Source organism: Bidens hawaiensis, unplaced genomic scaffold (genome assembly GCF_021521415.1).
Source record: "Bidens hawaiensis isolate Kalapana, Puna unplaced genomic scaffold, B.hawaiensis_p1.1 tig00001236_1, whole genome shotgun sequence".
Lineage (NCBI taxonomy): Eukaryota > Viridiplantae > Streptophyta > Magnoliopsida > Asterales > Asteraceae > Bidens > Bidens hawaiensis.
In genome coordinates, this window is record NW_027491070.1 from 3,635,859 (window position 1) to 3,656,908 (window position 21,050).

Here is a 21,050-nt window from a genome sequence, read left to right on the forward strand (position 1 = left end):
TATATATAATTATATATGAACATATAAATATATAGACAAAACACGTAAATATAAGCTTACAATTATTTTTACCCCTTTAAAATTTTCATATTCCGTCAATTTTATAGTTTTATCTGCTTGCTCAAAATCGCTTGATGTTCGATCGAAAAATGCTCGATTCGATTTAGACTCATTTCGGTTTTCGCTCGGTTCGAATTTCAGCCGTTCGGTTGTAAACGAGCAAACATTCCCTCGGTTAGGCTCGTGAACAACCCTAGTTGCGACCGGTAATTCGAGATTTTAGTTGAGTGAGAACTGGATTGAGTATTGGGCTAAAATTGGGTAAGGTTTTAATTGGGTTTTGGGATTAAAAATTGGGTCGAGTATTGGAATTTTGGACTATTGGACTAATTGGTATTAAACTCAAATTTAATAGGAAAAATTGTTTAAGTAACATTTATATAATTATATTTGTAAAATTTTCATTTTTTTTTATAAGGATCGGTCTTTAATTTTCATTGAGGTCATCTCAAAATTACACAGGAGTTGGCTTCAAAATCTCACAAGGATCGGGGCCAAAATTTTACGTGTGTCGGCCGAGAATATTTTGATATATTAACAATAAATTTTATTTTTCACACCGACCCCTCTCATAATAAGAGTGAGTCCGCCACTGACATCATCAATGATATATTTGACTTGTCTTTTTCAAATGTTTCATAAGTTTGTCAAGACGTTTTAGCCTTACATATACTAAAGTAGAATGATTTTCATCTTTCATGACTTATGATTGTTAAATTATCAATTAAAACAAAAATATTAAATAATTGTCATCTTTTATAACTCTTGTCTTAAAATCAAATCTCTGTTATTAATCCTAACACAAATTCAAATGATATATAAAGTTTGTTTATTAAATTTAAGCACTCATGTGTAAAAAAACATCTATTATATTTACTATAAACCAAAAAACTGTATCGACTGATGCAATACTTTTTGACAAGGTATTTTATTTTAGAACAAATTCGACGATATAATACGGGTCGTAACACTTGGTACAATGAACAGGAAATATAAAAATGCCAAAGTACAAATCATAATATTCTTTGTGATAAAATATTTAAAACAAAGAAGACCATTAACTCATTTAAACCTTCTTCACAAGCTCAGAGTTGGTTTACAGCAAAAAAGACAAGTCATTGCATTTTTTCTATGTATGATTCCACCAGAATTATACAAACTGATCAAGGGAAATCACTCATCAAAAGTCAAGAAGGATTTCAATTAAGATTTTCAGCAGAATAATTGTGTTCCCGAAAGCTTCTGATCTTTAAGTGAACATTTCCGAATTGATTTGCTCAATATTTGGGAAGATTTGTCTTAGAGTAGTCACATTGTCTGATAACTTAGCCTGCAAAATATATACAATAAAAAAAGCTGAGTATTAATATACAAAGACATTCACACAACTTTGCTCGACTACTTGCTTCTGGTTTATCGTCTTTCTAACGGTCAGACTAGCTCTAGTTGGAGCGACCACCCCAAACACTTGAAAAAAAGTTAAGACATTAGATGTGGTAATGGGCTTGGTTTTAATAAGCATGCCACATCAAAGGCAAAAAGGCGTCAAAATTAGAGTCGGTAGGAGGTTTATTTATAAAAACAACCAAAGGGACGAAGATCTTATGAAAGTTTTACTCTATAAATAGGTCGATATGTATAACAGATGAGTGAAAAACGTGTGGTTGTATGTAAAGCTTATTTGGTTATAAATAGATGCACGCCTCAGCTCTTGGGACCTAAACAGCCCCCACCATCGGACACTTTCTAAAAACTTTATAAAGGGATAACCACTCCGACTAGATACTTTTATTATTTGCAATAAATGATAACATTCTTTTAACCAATAATAGCAACGTGCTGTAATTTACCATATGTAGTTGCTATAATAGGCAAAAGTGTGTAAGCATGTTGCTATTTTGTAGGAATAATATTGTCCCTTAAATATTAACGATATTGTCTCAGTTATGATAACAAAAACTACATTATTACAGTAATATTCTAACCAATCGTAACAATAAGAAAATAAAAGGTTTGATTATTAATGCCTATGAATACATACTGGCTTTCAACTCATTTAACTTGTTTCATTTAAAGCACAACCAATGTATACGTAAATGAGTTAAGACAATAAGACGCCAACAAAAACTTGATTACTTGGCCCATTTATCAGTTATGTGTTTTGTTTATTGGTTTTCTGCTTTGTCAGCCAAAAAGAAAGTTGTTGATTCGCGAAAAAGGTAGCTACCAGGTCTTGTGAGGGCCAAACGAGGGCCAAACAATACAGGTGACACTACAAAAAGGCCATATTACACGAAGCCTACCTAGATTTTTAGCAATTACTGAGTAGAGTAGAGTTTTGCTCCAGTTTTGTATAGAACCAGGTAAAAACAATGTCATGTTCAGCTAGCACTAGAAAGTATGCCTAATCAATTTCTTCACTACCTAATTAGAACCGAGCAGAAAAAAAATAACATTCGCACCCCTAATTATAAAATCATAACAGTCTAATTTTTTGAACTAGCTATAAAAGTTGCTTTAACAAAAAGAACATGGCTGTACTAATAAACTAAAAAGACCATGATAATAATAAGATTATCAATTTATACTAGATATCTTATTAGACATGAGGGAGTTCAGAAATAAAGGGGTGTTTCATGTTTGATAGTGCCTAGTTTAAACAACTTTTTTTTAATACATTTGTTTTAAGAGCAGATAAGCACTTTGAATGTTTGGGTAAAGAAAAGTCTGTACGCTTGTCTGCTTAGATCAGGGTGAAATTAGTTGTTTTCAATAAGTAATTTTAGTTTCAAAAATAACAAACGTTGTTTTCAATAAGCTTATCATTTGCTTCCGCAAAACGCCATTAAATTTGAAGCTTATTCGAAATCTATAATAGATAAAGAGCAAAATATCATAAAAAATGAAGTATATAAGATTGACTTACACATGGATTGTGTTCAAGGTAGATGGTGGTGAGCTTCTCTCTAGAACCAGAAACCGCCTCAGAAATGCCATCTAATGATGCTAGTTGGTTGTCATTAAACCAAATATCTTCTAAGCTACAACAAAATTAAGAAAATACAATCCAAACAAAAATAAATATTATGATAATCTAGTCAAGTAATTCATGTATGCATACCATGTGAGCTTCTCAATGTCCTCGATTGCAGCAAGCTTATTTGAAGATACATCCAAAACCCTAAGGTTGACCAAGGTTGATAGTCCTTCCATTTTTGCAATACCGTTATGGCTCAAGTATAGTTCTTCTAAAGATGTACATTCCTAGATTTAGCAAAACAAGATATTAAAAAACTGAAAGTGGCAAGATGGAGGTTGGTGGAAAACACAAACCAAAACGGGTTGAGAATGACACGGGCCACATCTAAATAAATATGGGTCAAAATGGACCGGGTTGGGTTGGTTTAGCCTGTAAACAATTTTTTCTCTACTTTCAAAGAAGCATAATAAAAAAAATAGACTTTGGGAGACTTTCAACTCATTTGACCATTTGGCTCATTCCCTTCAGTTTGAGATAAAGAAAACAACCCAAGGACCAAAACAAACCATTTAGAAGTAAAGGAATAAAAATTGCCTCAATGATCACCTTTAGTATGAATAGTAGCATTAATCATTCCAGCAGAAAAACCATATAAGAGTTTTATTCAAAATTTATTAAAAAAAACTACCTCCAATCCTTTCATAGAAGTTAGCCGATTGCTCTGCAAACTGAGCTTCTTGATACATTTTAATCCACATAAGTTAATGGATTTTAGACGATTCCGCCCTAGCCATAGCTCTTGTAAGTTTGTCAAAGTCTGCATATTCTCCATCACCTATATGAGCAAACTTTTAGCAAGTAGTCCCAAACAGCAAATATTTTCTAGTTATAAATCTACAAATCTTTTCACAATCACATATATAGTCCTTAGCAAACTCTAGTTAATAAGCCAATCAAACTACTAAATTGGGATCTAACTATAAGACTTAAGAACAAAATTATCACCCGTAATCTGTTGGAACCAAGTTCAAGAATTTGAAGGTCATGGAAGTGCTCGATCTCCTCAATTTTGGTAACTTCATTTTTAGAGACATAGAGTTCCTTGAGTGTGTTTGATGCCTTGGATAATCCACTCATTGACGAAATTTCATTAAATGAAACATCAAACACCAAAAGCTTTTTAAATATGCTAACATCTGGAATGTTCTTCAGTTGGTTATCCCTGAGAACTAACTCCTGCACAAACAGCACAAGTAATAATCTGATCAAGTTCAAGCCACAGTTAACATATTACAAGTAGAAATTTAGAATTGCCAGAAATAACAATAAACAAAGCTATAGTTTCATATAAATACATACAAAGAACTGCTACATGTCATACAACACACACATAAAACACTTAAATATACTTAAATCAATATATGCACTAGGGGCATGCAAAGTCGGTTTGGTGCAGTTTTGGGGGCTTCACCATAACCATACCGAGCTTTGGTTATAAAAGTTAGTTTAACCATAAGCAAACAGTCAGTTAACCGTTGGCTATAGCCTATGGTTGGTTTAAGTTAAGTTCAGTTGATTGTCGAATGTATCTTCTTAACATTCTTTTTTTCCTGTGTTCTGGTTGTAAAAGGTTTGGCTATAGTATTCTAAGCTCAATTATGTAGTTTCAAAACTTATATATATGGATTCCAAGCTTGGCTATGGTGTTCCAAACTCCGTTGTAGACACCATTAGACAGTTGCAGCATGAATTTAAATGCTCGAAGTTAAAAAATGTGGCATAAAATTTGGATAAACACAAGCATACAAGGTTCGGTTTGGTTTCGGTTAATGAATACACATTAACCGTTAACCGAATCGAAAACTGACAAGACCGAAACAAAATTAATCGATAACGATTTAATCAATAACTGGTTATCGGTTATGTTTTGTACACTCGGTTAACCGAACTGAAGTCCGAACCATGCATATCTATATGTCTAGCTTTTATACCTCAATTTCATGTATTTCATGTTTTATACCACCATTTCATGTATGTATGCCTCCAGTTCATGTAATTATGCATCCATGTCATGTTTTTCAAGTAAAAAATTTTAGTACAGATTTAATTTTGATTATAGCCGAACAGAAAACCAAAAAATTAACAGATTAACCGAAAACCGATCGGTTAACTTAGTTGAGGCTAATAAACAAACTGAACCATGCACACCCCTATTAACCGTAACCATAACCGATTGGTTTTGTCGGTTATGATTAATTACAGTTATTCTTTTCAGTTTTCAGTTACGGTTCAGTTTTTGCTCACATGCACATAACATTACATCAAATTATCCTACCTCGGCCCTAACTGTAAAATTTGAAGCTTAATCTAAAGTTATTATTGCACTGAACATTCAAAAAACCTAATAGATGAGCAAACCTTGAGGCCGGAAATAGTGGTATAAACTTTGGATAGACACGAACATACAAGGTTCGGTCCGGTTTGGTTTCAGTTAATGAAGACACATTAACCTTAACCTTAACCGAATGGTCGATTAACCAGATTCGCTTAACCATAACCGATCAGTTTTGTCGGTAATGGCTAATTTCGGTTATTTTTTTCAGTTTTTGCTCACATGCACATAACGTAACATCAAATTATGCATACCTAATTCTACAACAGAACCAAATTATCCGACCTCATGCCCTAACTACAAAACTTGAAGCTTAATCTAAACTTATTACACTACACATAAAAAAAACTAATAGATGAGCATACCTCGAGGCCGGAAATGTTGTTTCAGTGAGAAATCGACTCAACATCAGGGTCATCGAAGAGATATATTGGTTATCGGTCCCTTGGTAAAATATCAGTCAAAATATCAGTACCGATAATATCGGCACTATTGAATGACCGATATTCCCGATTTAAGTCTTAATTTTTAATTTTTAATGTTCTATGTTAGTGTTTTAAGTCTTAATCAGTTCCTGATTGCTACGATTGTAGTGTTTTGCGTTTGCAAGTTGCAAAAGTTTAATTTGATAGTGGTAGTAGAGTATACTGAATTATTAGTATTAAATAAATTGGTACATATATGAGTTTTACATGATATTAAAATTACCGATATCCCACCATGATAAGCGATATCTCAAATATTGGTCCTTAACAGATATCAATATCAGATATTTTTCCACATTAACTGCTTAGTACAGCCCTAATCCTACCTCATGCCCTAAACAATTTACATTAAAGCTTATAATTTGACCTTAATCTAAAATATTCATATTAATTAAACAATATAAAAAAAGTATGCGAAATCAATAGACCTAATTGATGAGCTAACCTCGAGGCCGGAAATATTGTTTCGATGCGAACTGAACAGGATTTTCCGTTCGGTTAGCATTCATGAACCGTTCACGAACAAGTTTAATGCTAAATAATTACATTAAAGCTGATTCAAGCTTAATCTAAAGTAGTTGCATTAATTAAGCAATCAAATATTGTTCCAGTGCGAACCGAACAGGATTTTCCGTTGGGTTAGCGTCCATGAACCGTTCACGGACAAGTTTAATGCTAAATGAACGAACATGAACAAAGGCACAAAGCTTCCTACCTCCAGCTTATTGTTCGAGCTTAATCTAAAGTATTTATATTAATAATTAAGCAATAAACAATCAATAAACCTAATCGATGAGTATACCTCGAGGCCAGAGATGTTATTCCAGTGCGAAATCGGCTCAACACCGGCATCATCAAACAGATTCTGACGAAGAGATAGCTTTTTGAGATTAGATAAATTAGATATACGCGAATCCAGCTTGTTGAGCCGATTAGCCGTCAAATCAATCTCGATTAGGCTCGGCGGAAGCTCAACTGAGTCCAGATCGTGTAGCTGGTAGCTTGAAGCATCGAGTATCGTCATCGCCGTTGATTCTTCTTCGTTGTTGTTGCTGATTATTGGTTCCATTTTCACTGCATGAAGAAACCCTAGAAGGAAGGTATGAAGAACGAAGGGAACTGGAATAATAATAACACTTTGGAAAATATAAAATGATGCTTATAATTAGACATCACTTTTTAATTAAAAAATATTATTATCATCGGATCGAACCCAGTGTTATCTTTATGTGTTAGTGTTACGTTTTGTTCTCTGAATGTTCGAGCCTTGTTAAGAGCTATGTAGTTTTTTCTTCTTTTTGAAACGGATAGACTGTGTGGTATAGTTAAAAGTAGATTAAACGCCGTGTAAGATTGTTTTAAAAAAATTAAATTTAAGCATAGAATCTTCATACACTATCATGGATCTTCACACACCACTTTTCGTTTATACGACTTTTATACAGCTATACGGGCCTTACAGAACCTAAGTTGTGTCAATTTGCGTACTATATTCGAGTTGTTGAAGTGTTATACAGCTTGTATAGGGCTATACGGGTCGTATAGACTGCAAAAAACTGATTTTTTAGTCTCTTTCATACACTTGTCAATCATAAGTGGTCTATAAGGCTCGCGTAGCCTCATACGAATATTATAGGCGTGTACAATCACCATGGAGGTGGTGTTTGAATATCGCATCCCTAATTAATCCCTAAATTTATTACTAGTATATTAATAACGAATTGTTATATTAATATGTTGTGGATCCAATAGTAATGTAGTTAATCTACTGAACGTACACATAGCTAGAGTAATTACACTATTAAAAATTTTTCTTTAGTTGAAAAACCATGATGTTAACTTAATAACTCTAGTTATTTGTTGATTTATCACGTTAAGAGTAAAATGTATACAATCTTAAATCGTATATAATATACAACGTTGTAAAGTAAAGAAGAGAAACGACTTAAACATGTTGCTTAATTATTGTCTGATTATCTTTTAGCTAGATTAAATATTTACATACACATATTTTGCACAAACACAATTTTTAGTATCTCCAAACTCTTTTTAGTATGTACGAGTACGAGGCCGGGGGGCTTACGTTAAGTACTCTGGGCTTATTTTTATAATGACTTCAAAAAAAGTGATTATTACTACACTTTATTACTACTTTCTAATTGGGCTTGCATTCAATACTTTTTGGGGATTGGGCTTACTTTTATGTTGATATAAAAACAACCCAACCCATTGAACATTTAATTGATTGATTCACAGTTTCACACACCAAGTATGTACTTGGTCGGTTGGTCCCCTTGGATTGGTTCATCCGTATCAAATTATTTTAATCTGTTTAACAAATCATACAATTCCATAAATCTTGGACTTATTTTACAATATTATGTAGAAAAAGTTAACAGTTAAAAAAAAAGATGAATCATCAACTCAATCAATCAATCATGCCCAGTAAAATCCCACCGACAGCAAAGCTATAAGTAGGGTCTGGGGAGGGTGGGATGTAGGCACACCGTACCTCTATCCAAAGGAATAAAGAGGTGGCTTCCAGAGAGACCCTCGGCTCTGGGGAGGGTGGCTTCCAGATGAATCATCAACTATCGAATTCAATGGTCATGGGCCAAAACTGAATACATTCAAGTTTGTTATCACTCTAAACTGAATTATTATTTTTTCTGTTTTACTTTCAAACTATGAATGATACTTTTACATGTTCATATTCGCAATTTAACTATTTAAGTAACGTTAAATATATATATTTAACTCGGGTTGATGTAATTTGCTTGAAACTTTGAATGATAACTTTTGCTGGTGTAAACAAACTAAATAAATAGGTATTTATAACAACAACAACAACAATAATAATAATGACAATGCATGGATAAAAGTACAAACGTTAACACCCAAAATAATATAATAATGTAAAAGTAGTGGGAGATTAACAACACTAAATATAACTTTAATGATTAGTTAAATACTTAAAAAGGGGAGAAACCCATCATTGTCTTGAATTATTAATAACGGGTTGATGTCCCCTAACCACAATGATGTTGATTAATAGCTTTACTTTCATGATGGTGTTTACCTTTTATTATTTTTCTTTATATAACATTTAATAGCAACTCTAACATATGACGTTTACAAACTTTCACATCAGTTTCATATCATATTCTAAACTTCTTTCAAAACACACATTTTTACAACAACAAAACATTTACAAACCTTATGAAAAATAATGTGTTGTGTGAGAGGAGGGCTCAAACTCTACGTCGACTTTAAGTCCACAAATCCAGACTTCACACCCGGACGAGTGCCATAAGCCAACCATAGAATTAGGGGTGGCTAAACAAACCTAAATGAGTTGTGTTGGGTCAATATGGATAATTTTAAAAATTGAGATGGGTCATAATGGATCAAAATAATTTTGCAAGAAGGTCAAGATGGGTTGAGAAAACGTTAGTGATTTTTTAGTTTATGGGTTAGAATGAACTAAATTAAACAAGCTCCATCCAATCTTATTTCAAACAAAACCTACGAAACCGAATAGAAACCAAGAAATCGAAACCGAACAGAAACCGATAGCATTGGAGGTGCTCTAAGTTTAAATATTTATACAAACTAGTTTTGTTCCCGCCATGTTGTGATTGCGCAACAATATGAATTCGGTATGTATAGGTCAGGTTCACATCGATATAAACCGTAAATCCAACATGTAAATGTACAATCATATTACGCGAGTTCTATCGACCAACTACATATCAACACTGGAACGAAAACAAAAAATAAATTTGTCAACACAAAAACAAATTAACAAGTGCGACGAACCGACATGAATTAGTCAGTATCGGATTACAACACTGAAACTTAATCAAAAAGTAAAATCGACAACGTACAAATAAAACAAATGAACATATTTCTTAAAAACTAACATATTTAAAACCAAAAAAAAAAACAAACATAAAACAAAACTCGCAATGAAACAAAAAGAAACTACAAAACAAATCTCGAGCATTGAGGCGACGAACTGACACAAACATAGCTCAATAAGGTCCTTGTGGCATAGCCCATGACAATTTATATAACGGGTGTTGAATATCCTTGGATCCTAGTATTTTGTCTAGTACTATGAAATATCTTCGTTTGATATTTACCTTAATAAATTATGTTGCTGCTTATTTTTTTAAACCTTATAGCCAACTAGCCAAGTTGCAAGTATTAAAAAAAAGCGTTAGTATTAACTAAACATTGTTTTAAGTCGCTTTTCAAAGTACCTTTCCCACAACTATTTTTGTATATATGCATGTCTCATTTGTCTTTGTAATTCTATTCCAACAACAAGAAAACACACACATGAGTTAACGAGGAGGTCAAATCTATACATTTCAATTCAAGATTATTATCCAATTAATAGTCACAAATTTCAAATTAAATAATTTGGTGTCGGTTACTTTGTTTCTAAGCTTGTCAATCATATCTCGTTGAATCGTGACCGCCTTTCATTAATCGTCTTACATTTCATTAATCGTGACCACCTTCCTTTTGGTTGTTGCATGCTCAAAAAGATACAAAAGTGATTCATTGAGTTCATAATCTCTTTAGATATCATGGTTAAAGCAACAATTACATGTTTTTTACTAGAGATCGCAATGGACCAGGTTCAGGTCAAGTTGTGGTAATCGCAGTCCCATCCCAGCCTCGTAGATCTTGGTCGGGATTGTCTATTTAAAATTAGTTATATAATAAACAAATATCATATATAATATTCTTTTAAGTTTTAATAGCAAATAACCACATACATATGCTTTTATCCTTAAGTGTTAATCCTAATCCTAATGTTCACAAGAAAAAGGGCTAAATGGTTAAAACATGAGAAAAAGTAAATCAAAAGAAAAGAGAAAAGTTAATGTTGGTATAAATAGATGTTTAAGGTTATTGTATTTTGTGTGATTTTTATTCTTAATAACAATGAAAGTATGAAAGAGTCTTGGTGAGTTATCACAAGTTCTTGATTATGTTTATACAAGTTCTTGATTATGTTTATGTTCATGTTTTTCGATCCAATTAACTCCAACATTAACACTATCAAGATATAATCTCGTAGCCTTTTAGCTAATGAGCCACGTATGAAAATTCTAGGCTTGAAAATGTTGATACAAAATATTAAAGTTAAAGATCTAATGATATATCATGGAAAAGAATGCGTGTGGGTACTATAGCTAAGCAATGAATCTTAATATATTATGGTGTTGCTTATAGAGGAGGCAAAGTGAAATTTCTTACTTTTTTAAAAATCAAATGATATAAAATATGCTAACTAATCTCTAAAAGCAAAGCATTAATGTTATATATTAAACTAAAAGTATATATAATGAAAGTTATTAACTTACAAACAAGTCCTATTTTTTATGAACAAATAAACTATATGTGTTTTTTTTTTCTTTTTTTTTTGCTATATCATTTGTAGCAACAGTTGAATATTTTTAACTTGATAACCTTGAGAAGCGCATGATGCAATTGTACGTAGCTGTTAACGGGTTTAATTAGGAGTACCGGGCCATCCTGAAGTATCGGTTAACGATCCCTTTGTTTCCGGTAGATGAGCCGTGCCCGGTTTGCCGTAAGGTTTGTTTGGATTCTTTTGGCGAGCATGCGGTTCACTGCAAAGAGTTGTCTGGGTTTAAGTACATGCATGATTTGGTGAGGGATGTTCTATGCGATATTCTTAAACGAGCCGGAATTTCGGCTAAAAAGGAAGCCCCCGTAAACTTTCTTACGGATCCTCAAGAAGGAAGATCTACATTACGACCGGCCGATATACTTGTTTTTGGGTGGGTAGGGGGAAAACACGCTTGTGTCGACCTCACAGGAGTGTCCCCTCTTGTTGGGATTAGGGACGCTGGATTTGTAGCAGGCCAGGCAGCATTGAAGGCGGCATCGGGCAAGGTTGCTAAACACGAGAGAGCTTGTTTGGAGAATCAACACGTGTTTATCCCCTTCGCCTTTGACACTTTTGGTTTCTTAGCTCCGGATGCCGTGGACCTTTTGAATAGGGTTCAGAAAATTGTGTATAGTAACGTATCAGCCCATAAGAATCAAAACTTTGTTTTTAGTCGGATTGGGTTTGCTATCCAAAAGGGGGTTGCGGCGCAGCTTGTTGCCCGCTTACCTGCCACTTAATTGTAAATCGTTTGGATGTTTCTATGAAATATAATTCTGATCAATTATTTAAAAAAAAATTAGGAATTTTTATTAGCGAGTGAAAGTGATACGATCAACATTAGTTAGGTCAAACAAATTAGGTAAAAACATCAAATAATTTTTTTTCTAAATCCCGACTCGAGTAACTAAAAAAAAATTTACAATACACACAATTCATAGTGGTAACTACCTTACAGTGGTGGTTGGTTGACAACTGCCTCGGTGACTCATCTCGATTAACACGTTTACAATTTGCTTACTGCTGTAAAACCGTTTAACACGTTTATATTAATGGGTTTTGCAGGTTGTCTGGTTACATGAATTTATATGTGTGAGTGCTAGAGTTAATTTTTTACCTTAATGAAATATAGATCGTGTTAATAATTCCATCCATCAATCTGTGTAACGCTTTGCAAATATTCTAAAATAATAAAATGTCCTTAAACGGTTATATAAATCACACGTTTAATAAAACGTATTCAATTAATTTCTTCATATGATATTGGTTTTGTTTTCAAGGGTAAGTCATCATTAGTGTTTACGAGATTGCACGACTTAGCTACTTTTATGTTCGTCTAGATTACTAACGATTAAAGGCTTAAAACCAGAGCCGTTGTTATGTTACGACTTGTACGCTTTGCATTGAAACATATTAATTGTTCATATCACGGCTTGGTTTTATTAATCTAACAATCCAAAACGCAAAAAGCGTGAATGCACACAACCTCCTCAACAAGTGTAATGCATGTCAGAAAATATAAGTTAAAAACATTAATATACTAATGAAATAAAAAAATGTTTTTTTTTAATATCGCCATAAAAGTATTCATTTTAAGTAAGTATATTGAGTTTTGACTTTTGGGCCATGGTTTATATCTTTCTATTATTATTATTAGTTGTTCATTTGGATTCATTTTTGTTATTATTTAGTCATGCATATGATGGTAATTTGTAGGTTTATTTAATTCGTTATAGTTTTGAATTTTTATTAGAAATAAAAAATTAATTTTCATTGAATCGGGCGACTCTAAACTCTACCATTTTCATGCAATTTTCGTGTTTTAATGTTTAGCTAGTTTTTTCTAACCATCATCGTCATCGTCTTTGTCTATATATAATATTCTTATACCTTTAAAAAAACTTAAATATAAGTAATAACGTTCTACATTTCAAAGGTATGCGAGAAAAGCACACCATTATAATATTCCTAATTTGAAGTAACCATATGAGCCGTAATTTACCTTCGATTTTATTTTGCATCTTTTAGGGAATAAAAAACTCTCATATCACAAGATAGGGCCCAAAATTTTAATATTAAAGGTTACATGAATGGACCTTCTGTATGTATCTTCATAAATGCAATTCTTCGCATTAGGTGGAGTATCTTTGAGGGCATTATCATAAACCAAACACTAGAATACAATCTTAATAATAAAATTTTTTAAAAAAATTAGTGCAAGATAAAATACAATGGTTAATATAAAACCTAAATAATACTAATAGTATGTTAAAAAAATTTATGTTGTTTCCACATATACCTAAGTCGGTAAACATCGTCAACCTTTCTATTATTGAACAAACATGTACTTCAAAGTTCAAACCTAACTTATACCAATGTATATTTTAAGTAAATTCTAAACAGTTAAATGGTCTGGTAACATTAAAATCACAAATATATGTTCTTAAACATTTTTTTATTCTTCAAAATTACATGTATCGATAATTCAATATGCAAACACCAAGCCGATTAAATACGGAGTATTATGGATTTGTCATTGTATACATGCTTTTCTTAAATTTAACTTTTTGTAGAAAATCAACTATATACTTTGATATTAAATTAAGATATAACCAATATCATTATCAAATGTAACGGATGTCAATATTACCCAAAAGTGTTTCGAATGCATCATTAATAAACGTACCAAACTCTCTGATATTGATTAAACGCCAAACCACCATCTTGAGATTCATTAAATATGAACTACTTCAAAATAAATATCTTCAATTTAACCAAAAGTTTTTCTATTTCTTTTGTAATTGTAGTCTTGTACATATAAACATCTAATTATATTTACTATTTTCTTACTAAATGAAGTATCAACTCACTTTTCAAGTCTCAACTCTCAATATTGAACATCATATACATCAAGTCAATATCACAAACACATGTGCATATAGAGACATGTAAACAACGCGTCTCAATACTCCCATACGTTTATAACAGATTCTGTAATTGGAGGTCTTTTTCCAAAACCTTTTTGCTCAAGCATAATCTAAAGACACGAGTATACGATAAAAGACAATCTTATAGACTTATAGTATATGGTTTCGACAAGCCAAACAATCAAATGGTTCCAAATAAACTTCGATAGACAAAGAGATGAGTGAGTTTGTGATAAGAGAAGAATAATCGAAAACGAATTAAACGTAGTTATGCTCTAATTAAATCAAACATGGTTAAGCTCTAATTAAATGTTGTGTTCCACAATGCCTTAAGATTCAGCTTATTCTTTTGTTTAGTCGAGCCACCCTTGATGTTAACTAACTCTAGGTATAAATCACGAGAACTTGAAAAATGTGGTTAGGCCATGTGGTATACATTCACACTCCTTAACTCTACGTAGACACCACATCACATAATTTACCCAATTTCACTCCACCTAACATCTCTTAATTTAATGTGCAATTAATTATTAAATTATTGTATGTGTGTGTAAAGAATTTTAAAGTTCATTAACATTTTAACTCATCTTTTATTTAACGTCCTTAACCCATGAAGGAAGTGGTATGCCACTCGTTAACCCTTGTCAAATCAGCTTTAACGCCCTGAGCGTTAAAGTATATCTCTAGACCTTATACTTTATGGGAGTTTATATAATTCAATTACAAACATATAGTTAAAGAATTAGTTAAATAACCGTATTATTTACATATAATACTCCCTCCGTCCCATTAGAAGTGTCATAGTTTGATTTTCAAGTCTTTCTTTTTTAACTTTGACCGACAATATTTTTGTTTGTGTTATATAATACTTAATGTAAAATATATGAATGGATTGGGTTTTAAATGTATTTACATTGATATAATTTTCATCAAGTATTATATGACACGAACAAAAATATTTACGATCAAGGTTGTAAAAAAAATACTTGAAAAATCAAATTAAAACACTTATAATGGAACGTAGAAAGTAATACACAAGTGTAGCCAGAAGATACAATTAAACAATTAACCTAACCATGCATATACACGTAAATATTCCTAGTATTTGTAGGAATAAAATAATTCTAGGAGACGACTATAAATCTATAATTAATTAACCATGTAAAAAAAATAATTATTCTACTCGTTTATTTTAAAGTATACAGCCTATATATATAAATATATTCACCACTTCTATATCTATATCCTCCGGCAACTCTCTCTCTCATAAACAAAATGGATTGTCGGAAAATGGATAACGACAATGCGACGCCGGTAATAGCCAAGAAGCTATGCATAATAATAAGAGCAATTGTGTACATGGTAAAAAAAGGCATAATAAAAACCATCCCATGGTTGGAACTCCACACGATGCTAAAAAGATCAACAAAAGCCATCGGAAACCTCCTTCTCGACCACCAACCTCTCACCTGCCGCCCTAACAACATCCACACCACCTTCATCGCTCCGGTTGAATACGAGTTCAGCTGCAGTAACACCCCACTGTTTAATTACCACAGACGTAGTAATAAACATAATAAACGTCATGGCCGTGATCAGTTGACCGTTAGTAAAGTTAGAAAAGTGTTTGATATTTTGAATAGTTACGAGGAGGAGGAGGAGGAGATAACGGTAAAAGGAATGAAAATGGAAATGGGAAAGTCGCCGTTGACGTTGTTAGGGTTTGGGAAGAGCCCGGATGTGCCACGGCTTCGAGTGACGGATTCGCCGTTTACGGTTAATGATACGGAGGAGGATACTATTCAGGTTAGTTAAATTTTAAAATCTTTAATGTGTGTAATAACCGAAACCCAAGTCATCGGTTAATCTATTTTATTAACCAATCGGGTTTTAGTTAATCAGTTTTGTTAATTCGGTTAGTATGTGGGTTTTTTTTTCTGGTTCGGTTAACTTTGATTAATAACCAAATATAAACTTGAGCTAAAATTTTTGCTTATAAAATACTTTTTCCGTCTCATAAAGTGTCTATATATATATTTTTTTTTGTTTGTCGCATTACAAGTTTTAAATTTATAATATTGATTGAACAAATTTTCAAGTTTTAAAATTTATTAATCAATTTCCAAGTTTATCTCTATGCACACACAACTAACATTAATAAACAATATTGATTGAACAGATTTCTAATGGCGTTAGTAAGCAAAATAATTAATCATTCAATCTATATTGAATTTTAAACAATGACACTTTTAATGAGACTGAGAGAGTATATGAAAATGAAGTTGAGATATATAAATTAATATAGTGGAGGTATAAAAAAATAAAGTGGAGGTACAAAAGCTAAAAATATATGGTTTGGTTTGGTTTGATTTGGTTTGATTAATTGATGGTACAATGAAAAACCGATAACCGGTTTCAATCATTTACTTTTGATTTAGTTTCGTTGGTTTTCGGTTTTGTTTGTTGCTCACCTCTCTCGGTGAAAAAGATGCAAATGAAGTTTGTATTGATTTTCAGTTTTTCACTTAACCCATTATGGTTTCAAAAAATATATACTCAACCCATCATTTAAAGCTAACACTTTTATTAATTACATTGTGTCTAATAATGTGGATAAGGCCGCGGAGGAGTTTATTAAGAATTTTTATACGGAATTGCGGCGACAGAAAAACAGAGCCGCCGTGGAACCGCCGTCGCCGTATTCTTATCGGAAGTGGGGTCAAGTTCGATGAATTGGTGTGTTTATTCTGAAATTTTTATTTGTTTCCAACTGTTTTATGACTTTTTTTGTTATGAATAATGACATATTTGATTTTCTGAATGTATAGTTTGTTAATTTGTTTGTCGTATGGATGAATTTATGGGTTGTATTTTTCTTAACTTTGTAAATAAATTAAATACATGCAATATTTAGATTTTGACCAAAAAAAAACATTTATACTTTTTAAATCACTTGAACCTAAAGAAAAGTTACATTTCAATATCACCTGACATATGTTTAGTTTAACAAAATGAACTCATTTTCTTATCGAGTCAAACACAACTACTTGATTTTTGAAATACACGTGTGTGTATACCTATGTGCATATGAATATATGTTTTTTATATAAAAAACAAATAAACTACTAATACTTGCTACTTGGGATGTTCACTATTTCTGCTTGATGTTTAGTGTTTTAAGACTGTAAGATGGTTGTTTTCCATGGTAGTTATTGTCTTGTAGATGTCAAAATGTTGTTGGGAGTCCATCTGTTTTACAAAGTTGCATTACTAATTACTATTTAAGAAAATTTTCTTAATCATAGTAAGCACTAAGCATATCACTTGTACGTAGGTTTCAAAAAACCTAACAGAAAAGTACTATGGAATCAACTAGACCCATGATATCCTTTTTAATGCATTACCGTTTAATGTAATACAATAATAGACCCGTTCATTTCATGGCTAATTACTAATTAGCATTCAAAATAATGAATACGATTGTGGATAGTGATTTTAACCTCAAGTTAACTGTCATATGCTTTACAAAAGGTATATTTTTAACGTTTTTTTTCCTTTCTAAAACATGCCAAAAAAAATAAATTATGCTAAAGTTAGAAGCATTTTAAGGGTGAATGGACTGCAAGCAGCACAAGAGGCGAAAATGAAAATCCACGTAGGCAAAGAGATGAGATCGGAATAAGAAAGTATTCACTGAGCGGCAGGGCTAGCTTGTGGGACAACGAAAACAAATTAGAGCTTTAGGATCACACTTAGTTAAGGCATCCAAATCCAAAAAAACATTAAATATAGATATATTATAATGAGTATAGTAAACTCAAATTAATGTATTGGTGTGATGGTAGGCTTGGTTGTTACTAAAGTATAAATTATGAGTTCAATACTTGTAATAATCGATTTTTTTTCTTTACAATTGTTATGAAAAGGCCCCAAAATCTTGTTTAAATTTAGGCCCCCCACATTTATTGAGCCGGCCCTGCTGAGCGGGAGAAAAAAGTTGGCAAGGGCGTTAGAGGAGATCAGTAGGCGGGATAGCGAGAAGGCCGCCTCTCGGCCTCCTCCACCCCCATTTCATTGGTATAACCGTAAACCAGTCTTCCCAAAATATTCCGTTAGTTCTTTTTACGACTTAAGAAAATGAGAGTCAGCATGAAATTCTATTATCCAACGACACAAACAAGCATGTATCAATAGACAAGTATATAGACCAGAATAGCTAAATGTCAATAGTGTTTATGAGGAACAAACCAACAAGACCCTGAATACAAATTCGTATATGATTATCCAAGACGCGCCCGCTAATTTCAACACAAATGAGAAAAAAAAAACATAACATCTTATTTTCAAAAATAGCTAAAAAAATTGTGCAATTGTATACATAAATAATAATGGTGCATGACTTCGTACACTTCACGTAACCAAACCCGTTTATTTGATTGTTATATGTATTTTGTTTTATACACATGCACCATAAGTATGTATTTTTTTAAACATGCGAATTTTGTTATGTTTTTTTTAAGTTATGAAATGTCATCTCCATGATCGTGATATGTTCAATCAAAAATAGCACATGTATAATATATTACTTGTTTTAGATTATGATCTACCTGTCTGAATTAATTTTGGAAAAGTACCACTTCTTTTGGAGAACTATATGGTTGGAAATTGATTTCAGGTATATGATTCACCTAATCCTAGTTTTTATTATGCAGTCCTAGTTGCGTCTCAATCGCAATTTAATTCATATCTTCATTTAAAAATTAATGTAAACACTTATATCAATTATGTTATGTATAACAAATGCTATGTGTAAATCGGGTTCAAGATAAATTGTAATTTGTGACAGACTGACATCAGAAAAATGGGAAACTTTTAAAAGGTTGTTATTTGTTAACTTGTTATTGAATAAAAATAAAAATGGGCCGTTAATTCTTTTTACATTGGGCCAGTGAACAATGTTTGCGGTTAAAGTTGTTTCAACTTGTGTGAAACAAGTAGGGTGCAATTAATTTATATAAAGCCCAATTTTGAAGGGCCAGGTGGCCCAGGTTAGCTCTGTCTATACTCTATAGTCTGTGTTAAGTTGTCAAGCCCAAATTGCTTGTCAAACACAATTTAAAATGAAGTAATATCATATATAACTTTTGAATAAGTACAATAATTAAGAGAGACGAAAAATGGTATTATACTTAAACTGAAGTTACAACTTACAAATTATCTATCGTTTAATCTAAACCCACCTAATTAACATCGATTTGATACAGGTAGACCATAGAGTAACTTTGTTAACGTTAGGGGCGGCGGTGCAAAGTGGATTAAAGTTTTGATTGAAACATGTCTTATTTTGTTAAACATTAAACATTAGAATCCGCAAACCCCAAAAGTCGAACCTAAGTCCCAGGAATTCCATGCGAGCATGCTATATAGTTTTCTTCATACCATATGTCTTTCTTGTTTTAACTTTCCATTACGAATTATATGTATAAAGACACCGAAGGAAAAAAATTAACTTGGTGGATGCCATGTATCTGGATCATGGATTGCATCGCCGCATACTTCCCTAGTGCCGTCCCCGAGAATCGTTAAAACTTTTTGGACCGTAGGCAAGAAAAAATTTAGGCTTTAAGTAAAATGGTTTTTTTAGTGGGTTTAAATAATTAAGGTTTTAATTTGCCTTATTGGATTATGGTTTGGGTTGTACAAACTTTTTATTTATAAATAATGGGCTTAAATGATTTGGGTTGTTGGGTTTAAACACTAAGGGTACATATTTTTTGTTAAAAAATATATAATTTTTTTAAAAAATTTAGGCCTACCGCGATGATCAGGCCTGAAGTCGCCCCCCCCCCCCCCCCCCCCACTACCACCCCAAACAGTCACTATACTTTCCATCACACCATGTCTATTGTTGTTTTAACTTTCCAATACTCATCTATATATGTATGATAACACTAGCGGAAATAACAACATAAATATAACTTAGTGAATGGCATAGCATTCTCATACAATTCTCTATTCCTAAATTCAAAATTACACTAAAACACAATACATTTTATCTCTTCTTTTCAATTAAATTATATTTTTTATACATTTATCATTACTATTTCTCTTTTTCTCCACTCACAACCACTTTTAAAATATATTAAAAAATTATATGCGGTGAACAATAGTTTTTCAAATATAACGAAAAATCACTGTGTTTTTTAAAGTATTACAAACTTTTCACTCATAACACTCTGAATCACTTTCTAAATTATAAAAACACCCCTAAAAGTTGAATGAAAATGCTCTAACATCAACCTATTGTTCAACCTCATCTACACCAGTCACATAATAGAACCATTCATCAAAGTTTATAGATTATATATAGTATACATAATGAAATGAAGTTGCAACCCCAGCTTTATATTCACATAAAAAAAAATAAACGTATCAACGTACTCAAGTGGGCCTATAGAAAAAGAAGAAAAAAAAAGAAAAAAGAAGCCTGATTCGGAAATAACGACTTTATGCGTGAAATATAGATATCAAACATATTTTGAACCCAAACTTTACTCAAGTGGGCCTATAGAAAAAGAAGAAAAAAAAAGAAAAAAGAAAAAAGAAGCCTGACTCGGAAATAACGACTTTATGCGTGAAATATAGATATCAAACATATTTTGAACCCAAACTTTTTGACTGAAGTCAAGTTAGCTAAGACTGAGGGGTGTGGGGGCTTCAAAGGGGGCGCTAGAGCCCCTCCGCTCGCGCCCCCAGGCGCTAATACCACACCAAC

The 21,050-nt window shown here is 32.3% G+C and overlaps 2 protein-coding genes across 2 annotated transcripts; one reads left to right on the plus strand and one right to left on the minus strand.

Annotated features, from left to right (window-relative positions):
* Positions 1 to 1,014: 1,014 nt before the first annotated feature.
* On the minus strand, positions 1,015 to 7,042 carry LOC143569428 (protein phosphatase 1 regulatory inhibitor subunit PPP1R7 homolog). Its single transcript, XM_077055347.1, has 6 exons — positions 6,720 to 7,042; positions 4,046 to 4,276; positions 3,729 to 3,875; positions 3,182 to 3,324; positions 2,987 to 3,101; positions 1,015 to 1,390 (listed from the first exon to the last, which is right to left on the minus strand). The coding sequence occupies exons 1-6, from the start codon at positions 6,984 to 6,986 to the stop codon at positions 1,310 to 1,312; spliced, it is 984 nt and encodes a 327-aa protein (XP_076911462.1). The 5' UTR covers positions 6,987 to 7,042; the 3' UTR covers positions 1,015 to 1,309.
* An 8,508-nt stretch (positions 7,043 to 15,550) lies between these two features.
* LOC143566707 (uncharacterized) lies at positions 15,551 to 16,090 on the plus strand. Its single transcript, XM_077053334.1, has one exon. It carries the CDS (start codon positions 15,551 to 15,553, stop codon positions 16,088 to 16,090), a length of 540 nt encoding a protein of 179 aa, XP_076909449.1.
* Positions 16,091 to 21,050: the final 4,960 nt, after the last annotated feature.